The sequence below is a fragment of the Cyprinodon tularosa genome, unplaced genomic scaffold (assembly GCF_016077235.1).
Source record: "Cyprinodon tularosa strain WSP-4 unplaced genomic scaffold, ASM1607723v1 ctg47, whole genome shotgun sequence".
In the NCBI taxonomy this organism is placed as follows: Eukaryota; Metazoa; Chordata; class Actinopteri; order Cyprinodontiformes; family Cyprinodontidae; genus Cyprinodon; species Cyprinodon tularosa.
In genome coordinates this window covers 1,173,647-1,201,536 of record NW_024039196.1, presented here as the reverse complement: position 1 = coordinate 1,201,536, position 27,890 = coordinate 1,173,647, and the positions used below count along the sequence as shown (strand labels likewise).

Here is a 27,890-nt window from a genome sequence, read left to right as displayed (position 1 = left end):
GCTCGAAAGTTGTTTTTGCTGAGAAGAGTTCCGTCTCTCTTTTACGAAATCCACTTGAAATTAGTTAGAATAATCAATTATATATCCATTATTATTATCAATTATATATTTGGTAGAATGCCAAGATTTCGACACAAAAAATGAGACCTGTTGTGTGAGATCTTTTTTGTACCACTTTTATTGTGACATTTCTACTGTATAATTTAACAGAAAATCAAAAGCAAGTAGTATGTGATATATGAAAAAAGGAGCTGCAAATAAAACATGTATTTTTTCCCCAAAAGCACTCAGACCATTCATAATTTGAGGAGATTTTACAATAAGCATATACTCAGTGGATTAGATATGTTCCAAACACATCAACATTTGTTTCATATGAGTATATGTCATTGTATTGACATGAAATTAACACTAGTTGTCAGGTACAAACCTAACTGTCCAAAGAGAAATAGTCTACAAATAAAATTATGGGTAGAAAAAATTATTATAATAAAGGAATGACATGCTTTGTAATTATTGAACACTCAAATTAAGGGTTTCATTGGTCCTATATTTTAAACCTATTGCATTACTTGACAATGGAAATTCTGTTTGTATTCAGATTTATATGCCCTGATACATTTCTGCATTTATCTGTATGTCAGTACTGTATGCTTTAAGATAGTCCACATCATGACTTAAATGACTTAAAACCATTATATAAAACCATGATATTTTTGGGTTAACCATTCCTCCAAACATTTCTAATAAAGTGCCCCAAAAAATGTTCAGGACTTATCTAATTGACTTTGTAATGTTGGCTTTCCCAAAACCCTACTGCAAAGTTTAAACAAGCTTCATCAGGTTGTTTGGGCAGTTAATGTGTATAAGGCCATGCTAGCTACACCTACTTTTTTCCAGGTCTCTCTGATGTTCTATGTGAAGGCTCATTGGCTCTTGTGGACTTATGGACAACTCTTTTGGTTATTCTTTGACTCGGGTGTCAGGAATCTTACAAGGGGAACTTGGTCATGGCTGGTTAATGGTGAAATGATGTCCCTTCCACTTCCACTTTATGGCTCCTTCTTTTCCATCTCCAGATTCTGGCTCCACCAGCGCTCACTGGAAAATTCAAAAGTTTAAAAACGCAGTTGTAAGCAATGCCATTAGTATCGTTTGCAACATGAATACTTTTTGTGAAGGTCTCTGCTTTTAGCAATTGTGTTATTCTTTGAAATACTTTGGTTTGATGGAACCCTTTATAGGCCATTAGTTATTATCAAAGCAACTGATACTCATTTGCACATAGCAGGAGGAATGCTTTCTAGATAATGTTTCTTGCTTGTTTTTCTGGTGTTAAGTAATTATTTCCTGTAGCATTCTACAGCATCGAACATATGAAGTAAGAGATTGTTTTGATTTGGGGTGTGTGTGTGGATTACTTTGGTGTTTCCAAACTATACATCAGATTTTAATTTCAGATAGACAGAAAATACTTTTTAAAACTTATTTTACCCACCATACTTTATTAAACCACATTTTGATTAATTTCCAATCTTAAGTCCTCTTATCTTTTGATGTGTAAGTATCTCATACGTGGCCGGATTTTCTTCTTAAAAGCTTAATGCCAAAACTTATCTGGATTCATAGCAAGTTATTTCTGATTTAATTTACCTTGAAAAATGTTTTCGTCACATTTGAAAAAAAACCACAAAAAAACACCCGAGACCATGATGCTGCAACCACCATATTTTACTGTGCATGAGGTTTTCTCTTGGTGACCTGGTGTGTAAGTGCAACAAGATAGACTGCATTTGTGGCAATTTTAGTTTGGTTGATAATTTTTTATAAACAGTTTCATAGTCTACTCATATTTTAAAATAATTGATTTGCTGCATGATTATAATCTCATCAGAATTAACAATTGATTGTTTGTCCCGCCAAAGTATTTGATTTATAATGAAAGTAGGAATGAAACAATTAATCGGATTAATCCTGAATAATTGATTATTGAAATAATCATCAACTAATTTAAAAATCCATTAATCGTTAACTGAAGTATAGACACTCTAAAACATGTCTTTGGCTGACAGAGCAACGCTTTTAGAGCAGTAATTATACCAAAAGCATTCATCTTAATCTTAAAGGCATTTTGCCTTTAAGAATTAAAACTTCAAAACTCCTCTAGTGGAAAAGTTTGAGTTTCACCTGGTTTAATTAATTAAAAAGTCTTCTTAAAAAAATCTTTGGCTATCTGATAATTAATCTAAATGTATTGAAAAAATAATCAACAGTTTCAGCGTGCAAAATAGACGTTAGATGAAAGACAAAGTGGATATAAGTGCTTGCAGCTATAATTAAGTCCTGTTATTGGGAACAAAGGAAGAGCTGCAGTAAAAAGTAGATGAGCGAGTTTTTCTGTGTTGTGATTGTGTTAGATGCTGATGAAGGTTCTCAGTCATCCAGCTTTCTCAATTGAATTGAGATAGCTTCCTGGAGAGGTGGCGAAACGTCTTCAAATCTTGAAAACCAAGTCCAGTGGATATTTTTTGAATTTTTACGGAATGATTGTGTTAGGATTATTACCGTAGTAAGGATTTTTCAGTGACGTTGGAACATCTTTGGAAAGCTTAGGCACTTCACTATTTTATGCAATTATGCATGCACAAGATTATTCTCCTTTTTATTGTACTAGCAGGGTCATGTTTTCTTTCTCTTTTGGCTCCCCTTGAGATGATAATCTGTTAATGGCTGATCGGCTTTTTGACACCAATGCAGTCAGCAAGCCTTTTGCCACTACAAAGCTCAGCTTGCCTCAAGTTTACAAAATAAAAATTCTATTATTCAGAATCTGAACTGATTCTGTCCTCAGCAACATACTGTAGCAACATAGTACAAATCCTAATTATCTTCACCATTAAGAACTGTGAACTTTCGTTCAGGCCCCTCAGTTTTTCTCAGTATTATTTTGAAGTCAGTCGAATCTAGACAAGAGTAGATATATGTCAATAGCAGCCTTTGGAATTTACCCCAAATCTGTTAGTTGTTTGCCAAGTCGTTAATTTAATATAAATATAAACAATTAAACCACCTGAAAAAAATACTAAAACAGTATATATTGTATATATTTTGGGTCAAATACTGTATGCAATGATTTGTGAAATGGCTAAAGTTTTGGTTTCCCTCAGTTATGATGCTTCTTAGAATCAATTGTTTTAAAACTGTTTTCTGACCGTTTTATTTCTATTTTATTGCTTTCACATCCACCATGTTTTAAAGAGTGTCTTCTGTTCTGTTACATCCATTTGGCAGATTTGCAGTGCCTTTAAATAGTATTCACATTTATACATGTTATCACATTAGAGCTACAAGCATCAATGTGACCAATAGATACAGAAAATGGTGCAGAATATTGAAGTGCAACAAAGAGGATACATGACTGTACACGACTCTGCAAATTATCTAACAGCTGTAGTGCTGGCCAATGGAGGACAGCATTGATCAGAGAAGCAGTCATCAGGTAACTGAGGACGAGCTGCATAGTCCTCTCTAAAAAAAAAAAACTGCCTTTTAAGCAATAGTTGTTTAAAGAAAGGCTCTTTATGTTTTAAAATTGTTGAGAAATAGCCTGAAAAATTGTTTCCTGTAAGTGGGTATAAAAACTCTTTGGAAAAAGTATTAAGCCGGGATAGGAAACCTAAAGGCATGCCACACTTTTCAGGTTTTATTTGTAAAAAAAAAATAAAAACAGAAAAGTGTCTAATTGTACAATATATTTCTTATGTGAATACTATAATTTAGCAAACCCAATATCTTCAGTTCCTTTGTTTATCATGATCTCTTTTTCTGATGAATGAATAAAGACACACTTTTAATGTCTGCCTGACTATAAACCAAAGCAAGTCTTTTGGCATTTGATGGGTGGATCAATTTAATTTTATGGAAAGTATGCTGAGTCGATCCAATTTCTAAATAAATGTATATTCTTCTAAATGTATAGGTGCAATATGTCATAATATCAGCAGTTTATCACTTTAAGCTGTAGTAATTTTGAATGTTTGCGATTGTTGAAATCAGTTTTTAATGACTTCAAGAAATTGCTTTATTAACGGATTCTGGTATTTTTGAACAGATAAATAGTTTTGGACTTCAAGAGGCCAACTTACTTAGAGTTTCTAAGTTTAGATTGGAGAGCTTGTGTTCCTAGAGACATGCCCTTGTTTGGGCAATAAGTCACTGAAGCATACTGAGCTACTAGACATCAGGATGTTTTGAGATTTCAATTTAATTAATTAACCAAATTAATACGAAAACAGACTTTAAGAATTGGAGGCACTTTGAAAATTGAAAGCAGTGAAGGCAGGATTCCATATTGCTCAAACATTTCAGTAGCAGAGATAAATTGAAAATATAAATCCAACTGAATTTAAGGTAAGAGTTTAATGAATGATCAGTGATTGGATTTCTGTCAGAAATATGACTGTACCTGTTCAAGTTCCCAGCTATAAATAATGGATAGTCTTCTCACAGGATATTGGTATTTAGTAAAGAAAGTTGTTACAATATGTATTTATTTTCTGTTTTATTTTACATAACCCTTTTGGAAAACTGTAACACAGAGATCAGGGCTTTGCACGAATGACTGAAGATCAACACTGTGCAAATGTTTCCTAAAAAAAGTCTTTACCGCTTCTCGTCACAATTGAAGAAATTGTTATTACATTGCTTCTACCTCCAAAAAGTATGTATCTTAATGTAAAACACATATCTTTAGATTGATAATAGTCTATGTAAAAACAAAAAAAAGTGCTATTTAAGTGCTTTACTGTCCGTTTTTCACTACGATAGCTAACATTTAAAGCTTTGTTTCTCCACATAAATCAGTCAGTTTTCATTGGAGACCATGTGTGTCATGAAGTTTAGCTGGAATTAAAGATGCTAAGCTAAGCAGGTATATTTTGTTAACTATAATCAACATCTACTCCTATGAAATGATTCATTATTTTGAGTTTGATCTCTGTGTTTTCTGCTTTTTGTGTTTTCAGAGACTAGAGCATTAGTGCCCCTAGATCCTGCTGTCCATAGTTAAATCTCTTCATCCTTTATTACAGTTTTGTAGTTTATTAGTTTAATGTCAGTTTCCTATAATAGTTGAATCTTTATATCCATACAGAGGTCTTTACATTTTTTACGATGGTCGTAGCCTTGTCTGTAGCTGATCTTGGTCTTGCTCCTTGCTTCTCTTGGACAGTATTGACTCGATTTTGTTCTGCCACAGTTCCCCCAGAAACAGGGCTGCTTGTTCTGGAGGTCTGCTGTGTGTTTTTGATCTGATAGGTTTGAAAGGCCATATCCAGCTGCTCCTGTGCAACTCTTAGGTGCCGATGCAGGCTTGCAAGGTCGGAGGGGATGTTCTCGTCCGGGCTGGTGCACTGCTGCTCCTGGGCTACGTTGGCCATGTTTTGCTCATGGGGGATAAGGCTGTTGGGAATCCTGCTGGGTTTGTCTGTTTTCATTACAAGGTTGTACCCAGGTGGCGAGGCTGTGATGTTGCGTGAAAACGGATAGCCATAGGACCCGGGACGTCGACCACGGTTTCTCTTCATGTGAAGAGTGTCCCGAAATGTGCCGATTCCCAAGTGAAGCATCTCACAGACATTCAGCACGAGACAAAGACAGCTCACCACATACATAATGAGGAGGAAGATTGTTTTCTCTGTAGGTCTGGAGATAAAACAATCCACTCTGTGTGGACAAGGTATCCTGTTGCACACGTAGGAAGGATTCACTCGAAATCCATATAGGAGATACTGTCCCGCCAGGAAAGCAATTTCAAAAATAGCTCTGGACATTAGCTGGAGAACGTAGATTCTCATTAGGCCTTGTTGCAGGATTTTTCTGCGCCCATCATGTTTGGGTGGATCTTTGCCAGTGTTGCTAACAGGCTGCACTTTGCTATCATGAACCTCAAGTGCATCTTCATAGATCATGGGCTCAGCATCATCATCTTCCTCCTCCTCCAGGTCACCCTCAAGAGGTTGACTTTCTCTCCATCTTGTATGAGGCGGCCTTTTGTGGAGTCTTTGGTGTTTCCTGCGCTCAACCTCTGAGGATCGTGCTATCTTGTGGATGGCGTAGCCCATGTACATGATAGAGGGAGTGGAGATCATGATTATCTGAAAGACCCAGAACCGAACATGTGAAAGAGGGGCAAAGGCATCATAGCACACGTTGTCACAGCCCGGCTGCTTAGTGTTGCAGGTGAATTTAGTCTGCTCATCAGAGTAGATGGACTCTCCTCCTACGGCTGTGAGTACAATGCGAAAGATGATGAGCACAGTGAGCCACACTTTCCCCACAAATGTGGAGTGGTTGTGGATCTCCTCCAGAAGTCGGGTAAGGAAGCTCCAGCTCATGTTGCTCCTACAGGCTTTAAACTACAATCTGTAAAACAAACAATGACATTTTAAAAATTTAACCAACATTTCTGGATCTAAACCACAGTTTTAATCTTGAGGGGGAAACATATTTCCATGGTCACCTTTGATGATTATTTCCTCAACTAAGTAGATCTAAAACATTTTGAAAAGCTTTAAATATAGCTTTATAGAGTGCAGCTTATTAGACTGATCATTAAATAAACAATTGAACTAAAATAAAAGTGACATTTGAGCAGTCCTATGACCAATCCCCTTTACCATTTAAGAAATTACTTGACTGCAATTAATAATGAAATAATGTGCAAAGATTTGAGTACATAGTCATGTAAAGGTATGTTTAAGGCACAAGGTACAAACTAGAAAGGCAAAAAATAAAAAATAAAATTCTCAGGAGTATATAGCAAAGGGGAAAAACCAACATATACATCCCTGTATTTTACCATTGAAGACAAAGATGAGAGACACTTGAAGAAAATACATGATAATCTCATAAACAGAGAATTAAAATAGTGTTGAAAGGGAGAAAATATAAAATAGCCATTTTTTTGTGTGTTTTCACAAACATTTTGGGCTGTGGAAATCATTATAGGTGTGTCAGTAATAATCAAACAGTAAAACAAACCTTTATAGAAGCAAGAAGGAGCTTCAGTAGTGGAAAGATAATTAAAATATAAAAGGTGACTTTGTGTTACGCTTTTGAGTTTTTAGCTCCGTCATGAAAAAATCCATAACGGATCTCAAAATATTAGCAGTTGGATACAAGTTACAGATATATACAATGTAGATGTTACACAGAGAAGCTGCAGTGATTCTGATTCACTTACTTCTAAAATGTTTTTTTTCAGCATCTTAGAAACAAGCAGTTTGCTTTTATGTACATATTAATGTTGCTCTGATATTAATGATATCCCTGAATAAAGGGAAATCATTCACATGCAAATAATAGTAGCATTCCAGACTACAATAGGACAAAAGCAAACAAAATATTTGAGTGAAGAATATTAGATATTGCATATTTGCATTCAGACACTGGAATCAGATCACATCCTGTGGAATGTGGAAAAGAGCATCTTCACAAAAATTATAATTCTCTTCAGTATATTGCAGGGGTACAATCCTTGCTGCATAGAGAGACAACACTTCTACTAAATAAGATTAGCAGGTGCCTTAAAGTGCTGTATACAAAAAAGACACATTAGGGAAAGTACATTGCTCTAAAAAATAATAGGATCATTATTGTATAGTGCTATAGGAAAATAAATAGGATTTAAAACTAGCTTAAAAAAGTTTGTCTTTAATGATTACAGTTCAGCAGTCTGATGACTACTTTTATGATATAGAACAAACTTTTTTACAGTACTTAATATATTTCTGAAAATTAATTTTAAATCACAGGTTATTTGCATTAGAAAGAAAGAAAGAAAGAAAGAAAGAAAGAAAGAAAGAAAGAAAGAAAGAAAGAAAGAAAGAAAAAAAGAAAGAAAGAAAGAAAGAAAGAAAGAAAGACAGAAAGAAAGAAAGAAACTGAACCCAAATGAATTGAATTTTTAGTTTTTAAGTTATAATGAAAAGTCATCTTCTTTTTAAAAAAAGAACCCATAAATGGAGTCAAACCACAGTTACTTGATCTGCTACGCATGGAAGTATTTGCTTTCATATCCCCATTAAAGATAAGATAGCTTCAGTTCAGAGCAATTTCTGTTTTCTTGCTTTCATTGAATTGCAAACATATGGCATTCTTTTGTTTACCTCAAAGGGATTTTGCAATGTAAAAGATTGTCTTGAATTGAATGCTTGGTAACGATAGAAGAAAATTACACACAATAGCAAAGAAAAGATTAAAAGACAAAGAAAAAGCCCTTCATCAGATACACTACTTAAGAATCATTGTCATAATTGAAACAGACCAAAGAGCACCACACCCTCAGAAACAGAGAACATGCCTAAAATCAAATACTAATGATTTGGAATAGGTGACAAGACCATTTTTGAATCAAAGCATGGTTTGTTCGGCATGCTTTGGCACAATATGCCGATTGTCACGCAGGAAGAAAAAAAGGATGACATAAGATGGCATAGGGTCATACTCTCCTCAGAACCAGCATCCCTGCAGAAGTGAGGCAATGAGATAGCTAAGGACTTTTATCCGATATACAGAACGAAAGAGTCCGCAGTGATCTCATGACTGTGATACTGTACTGCCCGTGTTTGATGTGCCATCTACCCAGTGAACAGTAGAGGATTGTTGCTCCAAACACCAGGCCTCCACTCCTCTTCCAGTCCTCCCAGTACAGGAGATGGTCAGATGTCCACAACAGTCTCAGTCTCAAAGATACTATTCAGGTTTTATTCACAACAGTTTTCTTTCATATCATCAGTTTGCTGATGTGTTTGATTGTTCTTTTAATAAATATATTTCTTTATCGTTCTTTTGATCAGACCTAAATTTGTTCCAGCATTTTAGCAAACATAAATTAAAAGCAGGAAACTTGTAGCATCAAAAAGTTAAATTGTAATAGAAAGACATGTAAAGAAAATTATTTCCCACATAAATCCCACTTGATTTGTGTGGGATACATCTTGACTTTTAACATATATGCATCTTTATTTTTTGGTTTATTAAATATCACAAATGTTTAAAAAAGGTAGTGTAGACTGCAAATGACACTACCCAAAAAAATGCATTTTGACTGCTTAATACTACCCACAGTTATCGGCTCTGATATATAAAACTTAAAACAAAGGTAAAGGGAGCAAGAATCTATAATTATTAAATAAATAAGTATAAAAATCCAATGAACATTAACAAAAAATGAGATCAAAACTTGTTATATGTTTTAGTAAGTTTGTCAAAATTAAAAATGTATTTTTTATTTTAACTTATTTCTATTATAAGGATTAAATCAAAACAAATTAAACAATTTACAAATCTTAAAAAACATTGAATAAAAAAGAATTGTTATTTGCATGACAAAAAAATAATCTAGTTGTAATCTTGTACCATAAACGTTTAACAAAATATATATGTCAATATTTCAGAACCACACATCGTGAAATAAATGATCATATTTACGTAAAACCTCATTAAAACCCTTGTAGTGTATAAATGTATATTTGAAGTTTTACTAATTTCTCTACATTTAGCCTATCTATCTATCTATCTATCTATCTATCTATCTATCTATCTATCTATCTATCTATCTATCTATCTATCTATCTATCTATCTATCTATCTATCTATCTATCTATCTATCTATCTATCTATCTATCTATCTATCTATCTATCTATCTATCGATCTTAAACATTTGGAACATTAAAGTTTACAGAATATCTTTGCAAAAATAAATTGTGGGTAAAATGATGTAACTAATGCAACTCACCTGAAAAAGTTGCACATGCATTCCCATTTCTGCAGTCCTCTTTTTCCCACACTCTTTATTTCTAAACAGACTGATCCACTTTTCATCCTAACAGACCTTCTTTTAAAAAAATCCAAATTAACTAAAAAAAACTGAAGTTGGAACTTTCTTTTCTTGACTATAATTCTCTTTCTAATCCTGCTATTCTACTCTGCGAAGAAGTGAGGTCTCGCCGCAGTGGATGGATGCCTCACATGCTGGCTTGTGTCTGGTTTCTATTACACCAGCCTTCTGCCCAAGAAGGAAGTATAAAAAAAAAATAAAATCATCCTCTGGCAAGTGATCCTCATCCAAGGGTTCAGACTTGAGGCTATTGTACTGCAGATTGAAATGAACACCCGACTGAGGGAACGTGTTATTTGCAACACAGACTAACCTCCCCCAACATTCATGAGCAACATTTGTAACACATGATGAGCTTCCTCTCTCTCTCTTTCTCTTACTTTATCTTACTCTTGATTCTTCTGTTCTTGTTCCATGCTATCATACCTTCAAAGATGTAAAAATAGTAATAGCTTACTGAGACAATATCGCTGCTTTTAAGACTTCCCAAATTGTTCCTAAGGAATTTTTGCATCAGTGTCTCTCTAATTTGGTTACAGAGGGTGCACAGTGAGGTACCACAGTTGCAGATTGCAGCCTCTTTATTATCTTTTGATTACATAAGAGTTTACAGTGGGTGATGGCTATGAAGAAGTAACTTCATAGCCATGAGAGAAAGACGGGGACTTTGAGGACAGAACTGTCACCAAGACACAAGCCACCTTGCCTCAGTGCGGATCAGCTAAAATATAACCAGCAGGTACACTCAGTCATGTCAAGTGTCATAATATTTAGATCTTTCATCCCGGCAGATGGCCAGATTACAGAAAAGTGAACAGATCTCACTATGCATTCCCGCAACACCCCTTCTCCAACTTTGGGTTTACAGTTTTAGCTGTCAACTTCATCTGTTGTATCACAACAATCTACAAGATTATATATTTTATATATATATATATATATATATATATATATATATATATATATATATATATATATATATATATATATATATATATATATATATATAGGGCAGAGAAGAAGGAAAACTGATGGAAAAATTAAAATTGGAAAACATTACTTCATTCTATGTGCCAGAACTTGCTGTCAGATTTTGGAAAGTAAAATTATGTTGGAACAGAGGACAGATAAATGTCTTAGTGTCTGGTTTGCATTAATGACACAAGCCTGGTCATTGTCACAGTGATTGTTTTACAATGTTGCTTTCACATGGCCCTTGGTAATCTTTTCACTTTATTATTTATGTGGTTATAAAGCTAAGAATAATACTCAACAATTCTAGTTTGCTTACATCAATAAGATAATAGCTCGAAGAGTAAGTATTTTAGTTAGAGAGACTTCTAAAAGTAGTCATAGCCCTTGAGCCTTTTCAGATTTTGTTACATTCTACCACAAACTTTTATATTTTTTATTTGGAAGTTATCATGTAGTCAAACCAACATAACAGCATTGATTGAAATCTCTACAGATGAAAAATTACTGTAAACAAAATTTGAGTCTAATCAAAATTTTACTGAATTTAGGTCTTAAATTTGGACTAGCCCAGATAGAAAATGAGTTGTCATGAGCCTACTGGGATTCAAGGATCAACAAGGATGAGGTCTTAACAATTAAATATGATATAATTTATGTTATATTTATATATCATATATATAAATGTACTAATAGAGTAAGCAATTTGAAAAGCATTTTTTTAACTTTGCCTTTTTCACTTAGATTTTTGAATTGCAAGCACATATTGAAGATTTATTGTTTGCAAAACTTGCTATAGATATTGAATTACTACTACTACTAAGAAAAGTACTGGTTTAATCAGTGGGTGGGGTCATAAATCCATTAAATTAAATATTGAAGTTTAAAGACACTGTAAACACAAAATTTCAAATGAAAGATGGAGCCTAGGGAAATTCAACTGAAGAAACTTCTTGTTTTTCATACATCCACCTGCGACACAGCCAATCAGCTTTGAACCACACCTCCACGAAAGCCAATCGGCATCCAAAGCTCATCTTAAAAGGCCTCCGATACACACCTGTCTGCTCCTGTGCGCAGGAGGGGGATGCACTGTGACTTCATTTAGATGACACCATATCAACACACCTCCAGCCCCTCATCCACCATCGTAGCTAAAAGCTTCATCAGAGTGTTATTCCTTCAAGACTCTTACTGCGTTCCCTGTCTCATCTTAACCGGTCCGGCAAAAAAACGTCATGTTGAGCCTGGTTCTGCCAAAGGTTTCTTCTCAATGGGGAGTTTTTCCTCTCCACTGTCACTTCATGCCTGCTGATCACGGACAGGTTCTTTCAACCTGTGTTTTCCAACTAGACTTCCATTTTCCAGGTCCCTGAGTGAAGCTCTAGTATCAGCTCACGCAGTCCACAGAATCTCCCCATACAGTAAAGCTCTGCAGACCGTCTCGCTATCCAGCAGTCTACAGACTGACCAACTTCATCTATCTCCACTCCACCACCAGTTTCAGGCCTAAGGGGGAAACAGCCCTATTCTTTTCTCCTATTCATGCTTATCTATCAAATCAAGTGCTATGTTTCCTGCCGAGGTCAGAGCGCCAAAGACAAAGTAATTGTATCAAAAAATTGCTCCTAATTGTCTTTTCTCTTTGTGTGCGTTTTTCAGATTGAAATAATTGTTGCATTTATTTACTCAGAGAGTTTTCAAAATTTAGGATTTTTTTGTATTTTGGGTTTATTTGTGGTTTGCTTTTGGGATAGGCTTTAATGCATGCTATTTGAAATGATTGGTATCAGTCGAATCAGTGTATGGGTAGGTTCTGAAACTGTAGGATGTGGCTTCATACTGGTTGGTTACAAAGAAATGGTCCTTTTGGATGCCCTCGTCTGTGTGTTTTATGTCATTCTTCTTCCAGTCAAATTAGTCCATGATGCCTGTCAATCTATTTATGTTGTAACCGCATCCCTCACCACGGTAGACACTGGTCAACATCTCTTGTTGGGTAAATCTCTTGTCTAATCTAAATTCATACACAACAACTCCTGTCTTTGGAGGGCAAGGTTCTGCAGCTTTTACATGTTTCTCTGGTTAAACGCACCTGAATAAATATCAATTTTGGCCACTAGTGGGACTCTGTAGATCTTGAATGTATGATGTTGCAGCAAATAAGCTGTTTAACTAAGGTGTGTATGACCAAGTGCCTTCTACACATCATCATCCAGGGGCGTTGTAGATAGCCACAGCTCCTCCAGAGTTACTGTGAACACTTTAGCTACTTTGAGACTTTTTAATCATTGCTTATGATAAAGCCTTCACAGAAATGTAATATTGATACTGAGATTAAATTAAAATGAGGTCAGTTTTGGGTCCTTTTCATAAAGGAACAGAAAGACAGCAGCACTTGGCTGCAAATATTATTAAAAGTCTATTTAAATCTCCTTCTGACTGAATTGTCTAAATAGAGACCCCAGAGCTAACAATCTTGGTGTGACAGTGAGAGCTTAAAGTTTAGAGCAGACAGTTAGCAAGTGGAAACGGTTGCTTTTCTTTTTGCAATTTTCAGTTGATGTTCATTGACAGTTGCAAAACTTGATCTTCACAGTAGCAAGTCCCAGTTGGCACATCAATATGTCCAGTTAAAACTGAATTTGTCACAGTGTGCAAGTCTTTTCACAGCATGTAGTGATGGACAAGTGCAGAATCTGACTGTAACTATGTGTTGGTCTTTTTTATGAGGTGCCCCCAGGGACATAAATCAGAATTAACTTGCATATACACATATTAAATTACACTGTTCCATATAATATACTGAAAACCTCACACAAACACTAGTAAAAAGCTCTCACATAAACTAGTGAAAACATTTACCTCTTATATAATCTACTCAAAAGCTCTCATACAAAGTAGTGAGAACTGTTCATATAAACTGGTGAAAAGCTTTACCTTTCATACACACTACTAGAAAGCTTTCATATACACTATTAAAAAGCTCTCATATACACTACTAGAACGCTCTCATATACACTATTAGAAAGCTCTCATATACACTACTAGAAAGCTCTCATATACACTACTAGAAAGCTCTCATATACACTACTAGAAAGCTCTCATATACACTATTAGAAAGCTCTCATATACACTATTAGAACGCTCTCATATACACTATTAGAAAGCTCTCATATACACTACTAGAAAGCTCTCATATACACTATTAGAACGCTCTCATATACACTACTAGAAGGCTCTCATATACACTACTAGAACGCTCTCATACACGCTACTAGAAAGCTCTCAAACACACTACTGGAAAGCTTTCATACACACTATTAGAAAGCTAAAATATATGGTCCCCCTCCTTTAATTTAGGCAAACATTGCTCAAATATCACCGAATCCAGATGGTTAATAAACACAGTTTAAGATTTGCAGCTAAATTTATTTGTTTCCATATTATGGAACTGCTATCAGGCACTTCCCATCATCTTATATCAGTAATAAAAAATTATAAATACAAATTTGGTATTTGCTGACTTGACTTTTATTTCTGTCAGGCTGAAGTGAAAAAACTTGGAAAGAGACTGATTCTCTTGGCGTTTAAAATAACAACACAAAACAGCATAAGAAAACCGCATTTATTTTTTTTTATTTTACAATTTTGTAAACAACAGCGGCTGATTAAACTAAATGTCTCAACCTTGTATAATTTTACGACTTTTTATTTAACCAAGAAATGATCCGAAAGGCCTGGGAAATGATCAGATCCGCTTATGTGGCTGCAATGCGCGGCGCGCTCCCGACACAGGTGGAACAGATTTTCACATGGGAACAGAATTTCACACAACACCGGAAAAGGATCTCCGTTGAAGCAAAAACATAAAAAATAAAGTCGAGTAATGCCCGTGCTTCTGTGAGTTGTTTAGCGGATAGCTGAGCATGAATCAATAATTTTATTTGATACAATTTCGGCCGGAGATAGCACAAAATGTACGGAGCTAGCCAGAATGACCTCCGTTTAAAACAACTTCCGGTGTAATGACGGTCCTTCCTGTTTCACTGAAACACCTTCCGTTTCAACTGAAATCCGCTAATAGCTTTTCAGTAGTGTGTATGAGAGCTTTCTAGTAACGTGTATGAGAGCCTTCTAGTAGTGTATGTGAGAGCTTTCTAGTAGCATGTGTGAGAGCTTTCTAGTAGCATGTATGAGAGCTTTCTAGTAGCGTGTATGAGAGCGTTCTAGTAGTGTATATGAGAGCGTTCTAGCAGTGTATATGAGAGCGTTCTAGCAGTGTATATGAGAGCTTTCTAGCAGTGTATATGAGAGCTTTCTAATAGTGTATATGAGAGCGTTCTAATAGTGTATATGAGAGCGTTCTAATAGTGTATATGAGAGCATTCTAGTAGTGTATATGAGAGCTTTCTAATAGTGTATATGAGAGCGTTCTAATAGTGTATATGAGAGCGTTCTAATAGTGTATATGAGAGCTTTCTAATAGTGTATATGAGAGCGTTCTAATAGTGTATATGAGAGCGTTCTAATAGTGTATATGAGAGCTTTCTAATAGTGTATATGAGAGCGTTCTAATAGTGTATATGAGAGCGTTCTAATAGTGTATATGAGAGCTTTCTAGTAGTGTATATGAGAGCTTTCTAATAGTGTATATGAGAGCGTTCTAGTAGTGTATATGAGAGCGTTCTAGTAGTGTATATGAGAGCTTTTTAATAGTGTATATGAAAGCTTTCTAGTAGTGTGTATGAAAGGTAAAGCTTTTCACCAGTTTATATGAACAATTCTCACTACTTTGTATGAGAGCTTTTGAGTAGATTATATAAGAGGTAAATGTTTTCACTAGTTTATGTGAGAGCTTTTTACTAGTGTTTGTGTGAGGTTTTCAGTATATTATATGGAAGAGTGTAATTTAATATGTGTATATGCAAGTTAATTCTGATTTATGTCCCTGGGGGCACCTCATACTTTTTTCTTTTGAGTTAACACGATTACACTCCATAAGCTTCTGTACAGCTGCTGCATAATTCAGAGAAGCTCACTAATGTCACCACTACCAATGTTTTTGCTGTTGCTCTTGTTGCTTGTTTGTTCCTTTTTTCCCCCTGTTCCCTTTTGCAGGAGCTCCTACAGGTTCCCCACCAGGACTGCACACAAGGAACAGTTCCATTTTTTTTTTTTTTAGACAGTAGATGGTTATATGGTTATGTTTTCTCTGTTGTTGTCTTTTTTCTCTTTATGTCCAAAGGATCTCTTTCCTTTCCACTGCTTTTCTTTCTTCTGTCTCTCTGTCAGGTTCCGCATTATCGGTCACATATATATATGTGACCGATAATGCGGTATATGGGATATGTGAGCCTTAGTCTTGTTCAGATTACTTATTTGTGTACACTGATACTGACAGACCATTAAAGAAAGGCTGAAACTATATTTTAGCAACTGAAGTACACCACTTTTGAAAAAAATGCGTGGTAACATCTGCCTCTCAATAACATTTTCAATGCCAGCACACAGAAAAGTTAATGATGTCATCTGTCTAAAAAAAATAAGTATTTAAAACAATAGAAGAAAAAAATACAGCTTTTCCCAAAGGATATGTTACCATCTGAGAGAAGCCACTTCTGGGTCACAGTTTTAAAGACAAATTAAGCATAACAATGCTATGACAAGAAAACAGTAAACCCACAGTGAAATTGAGATGTGGCAGTATCATTTTCTGTTTTTTTCCTTTCAATTACATAATACTAGATTTTGGTATTTGAAATTGTAAACTGTTCCAAATGGCTAGTCAATTTTGACCTCTAAGCAGAATATGAAGATGAATTTTCCCTTTGCTTTTATATCAAGATCGAGCCTGCATTAAAATTGACAATAATAGTTACTTAATACAGTAAAAAATAGGACTCTGGAAAGGTATCTAAATCTGTAAGGTCACCTAAAGAGGATGTGAATGATAGACTTTCTCACAGTCTGATAGATTTGGAGAAGTTAATATAGAAAGTGCCGCCAAATAAAAGCTAGAGTGGACTTTTACCAAAGAATGAATGCTGTAATCAATCATAAGGTCAAATTAGTATTTGGGAGTCTTAACAATTCAATTCAATTCAGTTTATTTATATAGCTCCAATCCACAACACGCCATCACAAGGCACCCTACAATTCACCAGATTACAAGGCCAAACTGATTCAAAGTTCTCTATCCAAGGAAAACCAGTTGATTGCATCAACTCGTTGATTCGAAGGCAATCCCTAAACAACAAACAGGTCTGTGCAGTCTTTGTATTTATTCCGTTTTACAGTTGAGTTTTGTAAGAGAAGTTGTGTCTATGGTAGAAAAGGAAAGAGTTAATGTTGTTTTATTTCCACTGATGTGCAGTCTTTTTATATGCCATATTTTTCTTAGGGGTTAGTTTTTGCTAGTTCCTGTATATTGTTATTATAAAAATCTTAAACAACTTTATTAACCTTTGTTTCATAAAAGAATGATATCCATATCCTGTACACAGAGGTGTCAAAAGCATTCATGTTTATTGCTCAAGTAGAAGTAGAAATTGCACTCTTTAAAAATGAGAGTCAACTTCAGCTTTTTTACTCAAGTAAAATGTTTTAAAACTACATAAAGTAAAAAAGTAATGCAGGAAAATGTTAAGGAAAGATGCTTTACTGCGCTAGCCTATTAAAGAATAATCTTTTTACAATTTAGCGTGATAACTTCCTTGGACCCAATTTTATTCCTTTTATAAACTAATGGTAAAAGTGTCAATTTTTACTTTGCATCATCTTGAAAAAACATTTATTTTTTTAGTGAGCAACAAGTTTGTGCTGTACCAAGTCCAACTATAAAGAAATTAATTGAATTGATAGAACAAATTGTTTTGATGGTTTTTGTTTATTTTAAATACCAACAGGCCATAATGAAAATGAGCTCAAATAAAACAAAACTAACAAGTCTATTTTTAAAATGTAAGGCGTAGAAAGTAAAGATAATTGCAAAAAAACTAAGGAGTAGAAGTAAAAGTTTTTGTAAAAAAAATATTACTCCAGGGAAGTACAGATAGCCACTTAAGTAAGAAAGGTAACAACGTACTTTTAATTTGTTACTTGACATCTCTGTGCTTCATATTACAGGGTTGCTAACAGGCTAGTTTAGCAAAAAGCAAGCAGAGATGTGACTTCAGTCATTTAGATATGCTATTTATTCAATATACAACATCATACGTTCATTTCCAAACCAACTATATATATATATAGTATAATTATTTAACATTCCTTTGTTGCTTTTGTCAAAAAAATGTTTTACATTTTGTGTGATTGTGAAAACCTTTGTATGTAAAAACACATTAGGATTTTTTAACAAATCCTCTAAACTAGATAATTAGGGATACATTAACAATTGTTTTAATAAAATACATTTATTTATTTATTTTGATAGGGGAAAAAAATGTTTAACAAATTCATGACATAATACATCACCCAAGCAAATGTTAAACTTTAAAAACAAATAAAAGAAACTGTCCTTTTGTCCTTAGACAAGTCAGACTGTTTTAGCTTCAGGAAACTGTTGTTGGTGGTGATAAATATTGATTGGAGAGCCTGTAGCCAGCAAAATATAACAGTGTTCCCCTGCAAGACATCATTTGACATTGTTCCTTTTACAAGGACTGCCGTCACATGATAGCTAAAAAAGGTGGTTAATATTCATGAGGATAGTGTGGCCTATAATAGTAAGATAGATAGATAGATAGATAGATAGATAGATAGATAGATAGATAGATAGATAGATAGATAGATAGATAGATAGATAGATAGATAGATAGATAGATAGATAGATAGATAGATAGATAGATAGATAGATAGATAGATAGATAGATAGATAGATACAACACAGTGTTATTTTTAAAGGAGAAAATAATGCTAAGACTTTTAAGAGGAAAAGTCTGTCATCCAGTTTGTATGGGTTTTATTTACAAGCATCCTTGCCTGGAGAGGTTTCTGTGAGCTGTGAGGTGAAGTGATGCAGCAATGTGGAGTGAACATCTCGACAACTCTCCTTGGCCACCACCAATGTCATCCCAAGAGTTTCATCCACATGTATTTACAGAACAAATTTGATGTGAGTAGACTGGGGGCTGTGGAGGTCCATGTTTATGTAACAAATCAAGCTCTAGCCTGTGATTTGGAAGCCCCCTCCTTCACCCTCCTTTCCTCTAACCCTCACAGAAAAGAGTGACAGAAGACACCAAAGCAAAAAAGAGACAAAAAAAAACAAATAAAAAAACAACATCCATCTCAGCACTTGGGCTCTCTCTCTCTCATTGTCTCCCAACACTATCATTAAAGCGCCCTCAAAAAGCTGTGAGGGATTATCCCACAGGCAGCCTGTGAGTAGTGGCAGTCCCATCGCATTTGTTCACTTTTTTTCCTTCCAGTTTCTCAGCCGAGTCTCTCCTACCCTGGGGTCGAGTGCGTCCCGTGCCAGCTTTACGAAAGCTGGACAACGTTGAAACAACTAAGATGAAAAGCCTTGAGGAGAATGTCAACAACTTTTCTCAGCCTGGCCCTCCCATATTTCAATAAAGCAGCTCACTCTAAGCGAAAATTACTGAGCAGACAAAAAGCAGTAGAAATAGATCTGAAGAGAATTAAGATGGCAATATTTTTGACAAAATTACAGTTACTGACTGTAAATCAGTAAAATCTTATTATGTTGTACACATAGAGCCAAGGTTTTTCTTTAAAGGATCAATATCCACCCACTACAACATTTTCTGAATGAAAAGCACCTTTAAGCTTTACTTGCAGAATTGTTGGACTTTAATCTTTGGCATCATCTTATCTTAACTGCAATGTCAGTGATGGAGTTGAGGCAAGGCCAAAGGCTCATCAGACCTAGTCAGGGTCATTCAAACTATCAGTGAGGCGTTACTGCATCTCCTCCTTAGTGCTGTTGCCTTCTTCTATAACTCAGTGAACTCCAGACACTGATAACACTGCTAGCAATGCTACAGGATTTCTTCAGATTGCAGCAACATTGCCTCTGTGCTCGATGCAGTCTTATACAAAATACTTAAACCAAAACTCTAAATGCACTACTGCATGTGGAGAGTGCATGACTTAAACTGCATGTGACATTAATGAATGAGGTGATAAGAAGTGCAAATCTGCTGACCAAAATATTAACTTTTAAGGTGAAAGCTTTGTGACAGTATAAAATGGTTGATAATGTGGGCAGGAAATGTGTTGAAAATGAACTTATTAAATGCAACTAATCACAAAGCAATCCAACATTAGCTTTAAATATTTTATTCTATTAACATTTACTTCCACACACTGGTCAATGCAGGCTGCTGCCTATCTCTAGTGCCTTTTACACAGGTTATCTACCCTTTACTGATCTTTAGTCCATTTCATATGATATATAGTCCAAAATATACACAATTTTAACACAATTTAAAATCCCAGTTATCCTGGCTTGTGTTTTGGACTGTAGGAGCAAATCATCATCACCAGTCACACTCATCTGAGAGAAGATGCAAACTCTACAGATAAAGGCCCATGACAAGATTTAACCCAAGACCTTTTTTTTTTCGCCATGAGGCACCCGTGATGACAATTTTACCTCTATAATGCCCTGTTTCACATTTTTTTAAAACCTTTTCTGACTAGATATCTTTAGCCACCAGATGGCAATGTTGTTTGACCCAACAAACTCAGAACTCTCTTGTAGACATTTGCAGCATTTTGGCAATTAGTTGCCAGGATATCCGAATATTATAACCTGTGAAAATGAAACCATTGCTTGTGATCAGGAATTGTTGACATAAACAATCAAACTTTTTGTGAATGAGGGATTTGAATTTGTAGGGATTGGATCTCTGCTAAATGTGTGATACATAGATTTAAAACCCCCCAGGATTTTTTAGTGGCTAGGGGATTGGTGGTAAGAAAAATCCTCTTGGATTGTTTTTTTTCTTTTGCATTATGGCTTTTGTTTATATTCAACTCTGAATTTCAACCTACTGGAAATTCAATAAAGATATATAAATAACTTGAATTAAATTTTTTAGCAGGCACCAGAGAAACACAAAAAGGTAAATTATTCAGTTTTTAAATGCCACAGGTCATAATTAACAGCCCAGTGTTCAATGATTATTTGGCAATTTTATGTTGATCTGATCAACAGCTAACAACATGTATCAAATGCTTTTAACTATTACTGTCAGGTTTCTGCATAAACAGAAATAACTCAGACATTCTGTGCTCATTGGCTACAGTATCAACCAACTTGATCTCTTTTAACTTAGAATTTAAAGTTTGTGTCAAGGCATTCTTTTTCATTAGAAGTGCTGTTACTCACATTACATTCTTATTCTAGGACTAAGATGCAATTGATAAGCCTTTTTGGATACTTAATACTTTTTTAAGTCACCATATACCAACAACAATAACAAGAATGTTTATTTTTGAAGTAAATGACTATTAATTCAAATAACTTTTACTTAAATACTCATTACCAAAAAATGGTGTTGTTGGAAATTTTTTATTTCTCTTCTATTATATATTAATTAATCCTATTTACTCTCTATAAAAGTTTTCACTCAGTCTGTTTCACCTTGAAGGCCGCACAATTCTCTGCAGGATGGTGTTTGTAGACCAGACATAGCTTCTTCCCACAACAAACCAGATTCTTTCTCAAGGTTTATTCATAACATGTTACTGTTAACCAAAGTGTCTGTAATTTGTTTTGACTTTGACTACTTTTGCATTGTTGTAAGTAAGGGGGAACGAACACTGCTCTAGCAGAACAGGGCAGAATGCTGTGCCATTAGGGCTGTATGATGACTGTTCTCTCTTTGCAAAGATATGAATAAATGTGCCGACTGAGAGAAATCCATTGATCTCTGTTTATTTAACCAGGATGAATAGTTGAATACTTTTTTCCCACGACAATGGACATAAGTAAGAGTAGCTCTAACACATTATATGTTTACTTCAGTAAAAACAGAAAGTAGCCATTCAGAAAAAATACTCAGGTAAGGTAAGTATTGAGTGAACAATACTTAATACTCATGTTGATAACAGATTAAATACCCTTAAAATATGTAAAATAGCAATAATAATAATAATTTTATGCAAATGCTCATTCAAGGTATGAGATATAAAAAAAAGTAAATATAACAACAGATTCAGGTGGAAGAAACACTTTTCAAAATATAATGTTTAATATATTTTTATTACAAAACCTAAACCTTGGACTCAATACTTGCAATATTTTATATATGGGCAAAAATAGTAATTACATTACTACAAAAAAGATACAGCATACTGTTTAATGTATGTTCACTTGATCTTCAAATGACACGGCATAATCAGCAGATAGAAAATAACAATAAACCAATGGAGATTGAGTACAAAAAAGAAGTCACACTTAAACATGACCTGCAGGGGTGCAATTCTATCAGGGTGAATATTTGCCTAAAACCTGTTCTTTTTTGGGTAAAATTAGTCACAAATGTAACCAGTTACTCCACATCTCTGAATAAAACAAAAGTTGTGTAAATGACGAAAGCAGAACTATCAACACCTAACTTAAAATTAATGAAATAATCAACCTTTTGGTCTTATAGCTACAAGACTTAAACTTGACACACTCAGAACTTTGCATTTCATAGACAAAGCGAAGCTAAAGGAATAACAATAATCACAAACTGTATATCTTAAAATGTTTTGTTGTTACACATGAATGGCTGCCTAGCTCTAACAGCCCTGCTCCAAAGTTTCCTTTGTCAACAGCAATCATTCCCAATATTTCAGAAAAAACACAAATAATATAGAGAACCGTAATTTCTATAGAGTCCCTACATTTATCTAACCCTAAAAGTTTGGCCAGTAGATAGCGGCTATGTATTTGTTCATTCCAGGATCCTTTTACATCTATTTTGAAATGTTTGTGTTTCTAAGGCACTGTCATAAACAGGTTAATGACCCATCCAGACTCTGCCACTGACAAGTAGAAACGATAACAGCCTTGTTACTCTGTGCATCAAGAGTCAGCAAACAAGAGGAGTTCAAGGTTATGGTTTTTCTAAGAATTAAGGACATTTCATTTAGAGGATGAAATGAACGTTGACAGCACATCTAGTTAATGCAGTCCAATTTGTCGTGATTCACTTAATTCCAGTTAGTTATTCTGCATCACTTTACACTGAATTCATATCAGGGAACTATTAAAAACTCAAAACAGGAACAATCCCTTTTTAAAAATCAATCCATCTAACACCAAGGTCACAATCTGATTAATTTATCATACCATCTTTCAATGATAACTAACCACAAAACAGCGAGAAATTATAAAATATTGTGCATCGAAAAAAGTTGTAGATTGCATCAGAACTTTACTCGAAACAATCCACAGTGCCAGTACAACCTATTTACGTTGTTTTTTTTTTTTGGTCACATTTAAATACAATGCTCAAACAAATAAAGGGAACACTTAAGTAACACATTCTAGATCTGAATTAATGAAGTATTCTCATGAAATACTTTGTTCTGTACCAAGTTGAATGTGCTAACAACAATTTCACTCAAAAATCATCAATGAAAAATAAATGTATTAACCAACCGAGGCCTGAATTTCAAGTCAGCCAACAGAGGCATTTTCCTGTTAAGATGGCAGATGGTCTGAGAGATTTCTTCCAAAACCTGGACTAAACGGACGCGGCAAACTTTCTCATCACAGCTCACATTGATGTGCCATCCTGGATGAGCTGCACTACCTGAGCCACTTGTGTGGGTTGTAGTGTGAAAGCGCCACTAACCTTCAAAAGCGACCAAAACATCAGCCAGAAAGCATAGGTACTGAGAAATTTTATCTGGGGGCCCACCTGTAGAACTGCTCCTTTATTGAGTGTGTCTTGATAATTGCCAATAATTTTTACCTTTTGTCAAACAATTTTCAAAACAGCATGTGAAATTGATTGTCGATCAGTGTTGCTTCCTAACTGGGCAATTTGATCTCACGAAGTTTGATTTGATTGAAGTTATATAGTGCTGTTCCCTTTATTATTTGGAGCAGTTTATTTTAAATCAACGAAAACTATATAAGACAAGTTAATGCAGCTTTTAAATGACAATTTTGTTTCAGACAAATCTATCTTACCTCACCCTAATGTGTTTGTCCCAAAAACTAATAACTATAAGCAGTAGTGCCTGCCATTAAGAACTTTATTTTGTTTAGTTTTTATTTGCTAATCAGAGTTTAACTGTGGTGTACCTCTGCCTCACTTTTCATGGTCCCAAGCTGATTTATGATCAGAGAGGATTTACTTCCTACATCTACTTCCAGGTCTGACATTTTTAAGATGCCCAAACAGCCTCACCTTATTCCTTTTGATGATGAAGGACATCATTACATCTCTTTGTCTAAGCCAAGTCGAGATGGAGCTCAGTTGACCCATTTATATGTTTGATCTCTTTCTTTTGGTCATGATCCATATCAAAATCTAGACATAAAGGTAAAATGAGACTTTCGTCTTTAGTTCAGCTCTTTTTTCCACTCAATAGAACAAAGAAGGGAGTAAAAGGAGATAAACAGTGAAGGCCCTAATCTACAATCCATCTCTAATCCCATCTTCCCTCTGTAACAAGACACCAAGGTACTCTTATCTCAAAGTTGTTAGGATAATTATCATTGAAGATGTGTGAGTTTATTACACCCTGGTATGGGCTGCCTGTTGCGCGTCAGAACCGACATTCTAATTTAATTAGGACAGTTCCTTTGTCTGGATATACAGTTATAATCTTCATTTTGTACATTGCAAAGATTTGGAAATGGAATGAGAGCGGTGTCCTTCAGCTAAGAACGATTTGTAATATTTTGAGGATGGAGCAATGGATGTCTAATCATCTGCTAATACGTATGATGTAAAACATGATGATGTGGCAGACTGGAGATGTAAAAAATTATTTTTAACTGTTAATCAGGGCAACTTCCTGAGAGATGAGCCTGCAGGTGAGCAGCTGCCATACTGTAACCCTAAGCAATTTCTCTGATCTGAGTAAGATTACAATTTCAGAATCTGTTGTCATGTCTCCTGGTTATTTAATACATAAAAGTTATTAAGTGTTAAACAAAGAGTTTGACCCTAGTGATCTCTTTTCAGGGAAAAGAACCGGAAAGAAATAGCATCAGGGTTCATACACAGAGCTATCTCTAAGAAAGTTAAATACGGTCACTGTTGTAAATATTTCCTTCCTGGGGCTGGGACTTTGACCAAGCTGCGTTTTTTCAGGTAACTTCAAGAAGTCCTCGAAGAATCAGTAAAGAGTAGATGTTGGCAAGGGCATGTTTAAAAAACAATTGTAACCGTCCCTTTTTATACAACCAACTGAATTTTATGTTAAGACATCCATTTTAGGATATATAATCACTCATTGTTGAACGGTTTTATTTTTTCATCATTATAGAAAAAAACACAAATACATACCGTTCCACTTTAAGGTGTCTATTGGGGTACTATAACTTTCAGGAACCTATGGTAGCTTTATAGAGCTATTTTCTTAAATTTTCTTGTTTCTTCAGGAACCACGTGTAAAATAAATTGCCAGGAAGCAATGCTACCCTTAAAACGACCCTTGCAGAGGTACTACTTTTAGAAACACAGAAATTCCCTTTAGACCAAGCCTGAAGGGTAACAGTTTTGTAGGTATTAATTGTAGGTATAAATTATATGGCTTTACAGTTTTCATATTCTAAAATACCAATCAAAGTTTTCTTATCTATAAGTATTATCTATAGAGTATGCTACACACCCAGAGACCAAAGGGCTGCACACATCCATAAAATTTAATGAAATAAAATCATAAAATGAGCAATAAAATACAGTATCTAGGGTAAAGCTTATAGAACATGAGCAGTTAAAATAATAAAGGGATAATAAATTAGAAATCTATAAAGAAAACATACTGAAACTTCAGTTGGAGTTCAAAGTCAAGCTGAATGATGAGTCTTAAAGGAGATTTAAAATATTTCAATGTATTTCCCCTCATTGCAACAAGTGAACCAGCAACACAGAAAGCTATCACTTCAACTTATGAGTCCAAAGAACATCAAGTAGCAGGTTACCTGACCTCAGGGTTTTAACTGAACACGCCTTAAAAGAGCTTTGATAAGTAGAGGGGTGCCTGACTTATCACTATTTAAAAAGTAAGAGTGAAAACTTAAAATGAATCCCAAAACATCCAGGCAGCCAGCACAGTGAGGACAATATGCAATAAATGTGTTCAGGTCTTTTTTTTACCTGTCAGCAGATGGCCAGCAACTTTTTGGATCACCTGCAGAAGACAAAGAAGAGAACTGAGCATCCCAGTAGAGGGTTGCAGTAGGCCAGTCTGGAAGCAACAAAAGGGTGAATCACCCTTATAGGTTCACTATAAGGTAGATAAGTTTTGATTTTAGAAAATAAGCCTTAGAATAAAGAAGCTGGACAGGACTACTGCACTGCCCTTTTTATCAAATTTAAAGGAGTAATACCCCATATATTAGTTATAGTTTTACAATATAAATAGTTCAAAGGATCATTTGCACTGTTAAAATTCAGTTGCAATAACATCACCTTAGACTTAATTTCATTAAGGTAAAGAAATTTAAGCTCCATCCAACTTTTGGATGTTCTTTAAAACTCAGTGGGTACTACTTGCATTTAGAGTGAGGTAGATTTGTACATTGTCCACCAAAGATTAAAAAAGACAAACCTTCTCTAAAGCTGGACCCTAGAGGAGGAGGGTAAAGGGAGCCTTGAAGTAGAGCGCATTTCAGAAAAGAAAGAGAGCCTTAGATTGTCTATTCTTCACAATTCATAAATACGAAACAGACAACATTTTAAAATTAGTTTGTTCTGAACTTCCAACAGGTTAGAAACATTCTTATTCAGAGTGTGACCCTAAAAAGAACTCTAAAATGAAGAGAATATTCTGCTGTGATCTTAACAGCTCTGTCCCTGTCTTTTCCTATTACTTTAAAAAAAGTTAACAGGCCTGATCGGCAATATTCATGTTTCAGTTAAAACTTTACCTAATGTCTGGAACAACACTACTTTGTTTGAGGATACAATCAATGTTAGAGTTTCACCCTGAAAGAATGTTGCGTTGATCTTACTCAAACTCTTTCTACCCTGAACATACTCAGACATTTGAAAGGGGGCAGTTAATTTAACATGTATTATAGACACTTTTTTCCCCCCATTTTTAATGACAATACTGCTTTCAAATCAAAGCCATTATAAAGAATCAGGAAATAATGCTGCCTTGATGGTTATTTACTGTTTCTAATCTCGTCACAGATTTTTTTTTTTTATGTTAGTGTCCAGTATCCCAAGGATGCTAAAGCAGATAAAAAGACTTATGTAAACATACCAGCAGACTCTGGAGTGGAAATGCAAATAGCCGGGCAGCCAGGGTAAAACAGTAGGTTTTAAAAATGTAACTTTGTTTAAATAACTGTTAATAAATAGCTTTCTTTAATATAAAATAATTTCCTGAAACTGTAGTGTTTGCAGTACCAATAAGGGAAACATTCAGGTGTTTTGATAAAATAATTCAGATAGATGAATAAATATGTCTACAGTTGGAAAAAAAGAACAATTATAAGCAGTACCTACCTGCTCATGTGGAAAAAAGATTTTTTGCTTTATGATAGTTTCTCTACTGACATTCAAAGGAATCATTCCAGTGCATTGGCTCTGTTGCAGGATGAGAACAACAATGGGTTATTTTTTTTTATCAAAACCCCTCACCACCAAGTACAGGCAGACCTCTCGGAAGATCAGCATGCTACCAAAAGACCCATTGTTCTGCAGCTTACCCGGATACATGGCCTAGACTGACAAACTGCTTATTTATTGATGGTAGCATCACAACCACTACAACCCCATTCATTTGCAATGAAAAAAGGTGTCACAGCTATACAGTAAGTTGTATTGATAAAAACTGTGTTGAAGAAACAAACTGACTCTAGAA

At 34.9% G+C, this 27,890-nt stretch overlaps 1 protein-coding gene across 4 annotated transcripts; it reads right to left on the bottom strand.

The window, feature by feature from the left end:
• Positions 1-321: 321 nt before the first annotated feature.
• On the bottom strand, positions 322-27,695 carry gjc2 (gap junction protein gamma 2). 4 transcript variants are annotated; one of them, XM_038301572.1, is made up of 4 exons: positions 27,533-27,695; positions 26,174-26,207; positions 5,163-6,423; positions 322-1,101 (listed from the first exon to the last, which is right to left on the bottom strand). In XM_038301572.1, exons 3-4 carry the CDS (start codon positions 6,393-6,395, stop codon positions 1,099-1,101), a joined length of 1,236 nt encoding a protein of 411 aa, XP_038157500.1. In that variant the 5' UTR covers positions 6,396-6,423; positions 26,174-26,207; positions 27,533-27,695; the 3' UTR covers positions 322-1,098. The 4 variants fall into 4 exon arrangements, with proteins under 4 accessions (XP_038157500.1, XP_038157497.1, XP_038157499.1 ...); XM_038301569.1 differs by lacking the exon at positions 322-1,101 and having other exon boundaries at positions 3,551-6,423; XM_038301571.1 differs by lacking the exons at positions 322-1,101; positions 26,174-26,207 and having other exon boundaries at positions 3,551-6,423.
• Positions 27,696-27,890: the final 195 nt, after the last annotated feature.

Coding starts and splice junctions, on each gene's coding strand:
- gjc2 (XM_038301569.1), bottom strand. CDS start 6,395: ATGAGCTGGAGCTTCCTTACCCGACTTCTGGAGGAGATCCACAACCAC.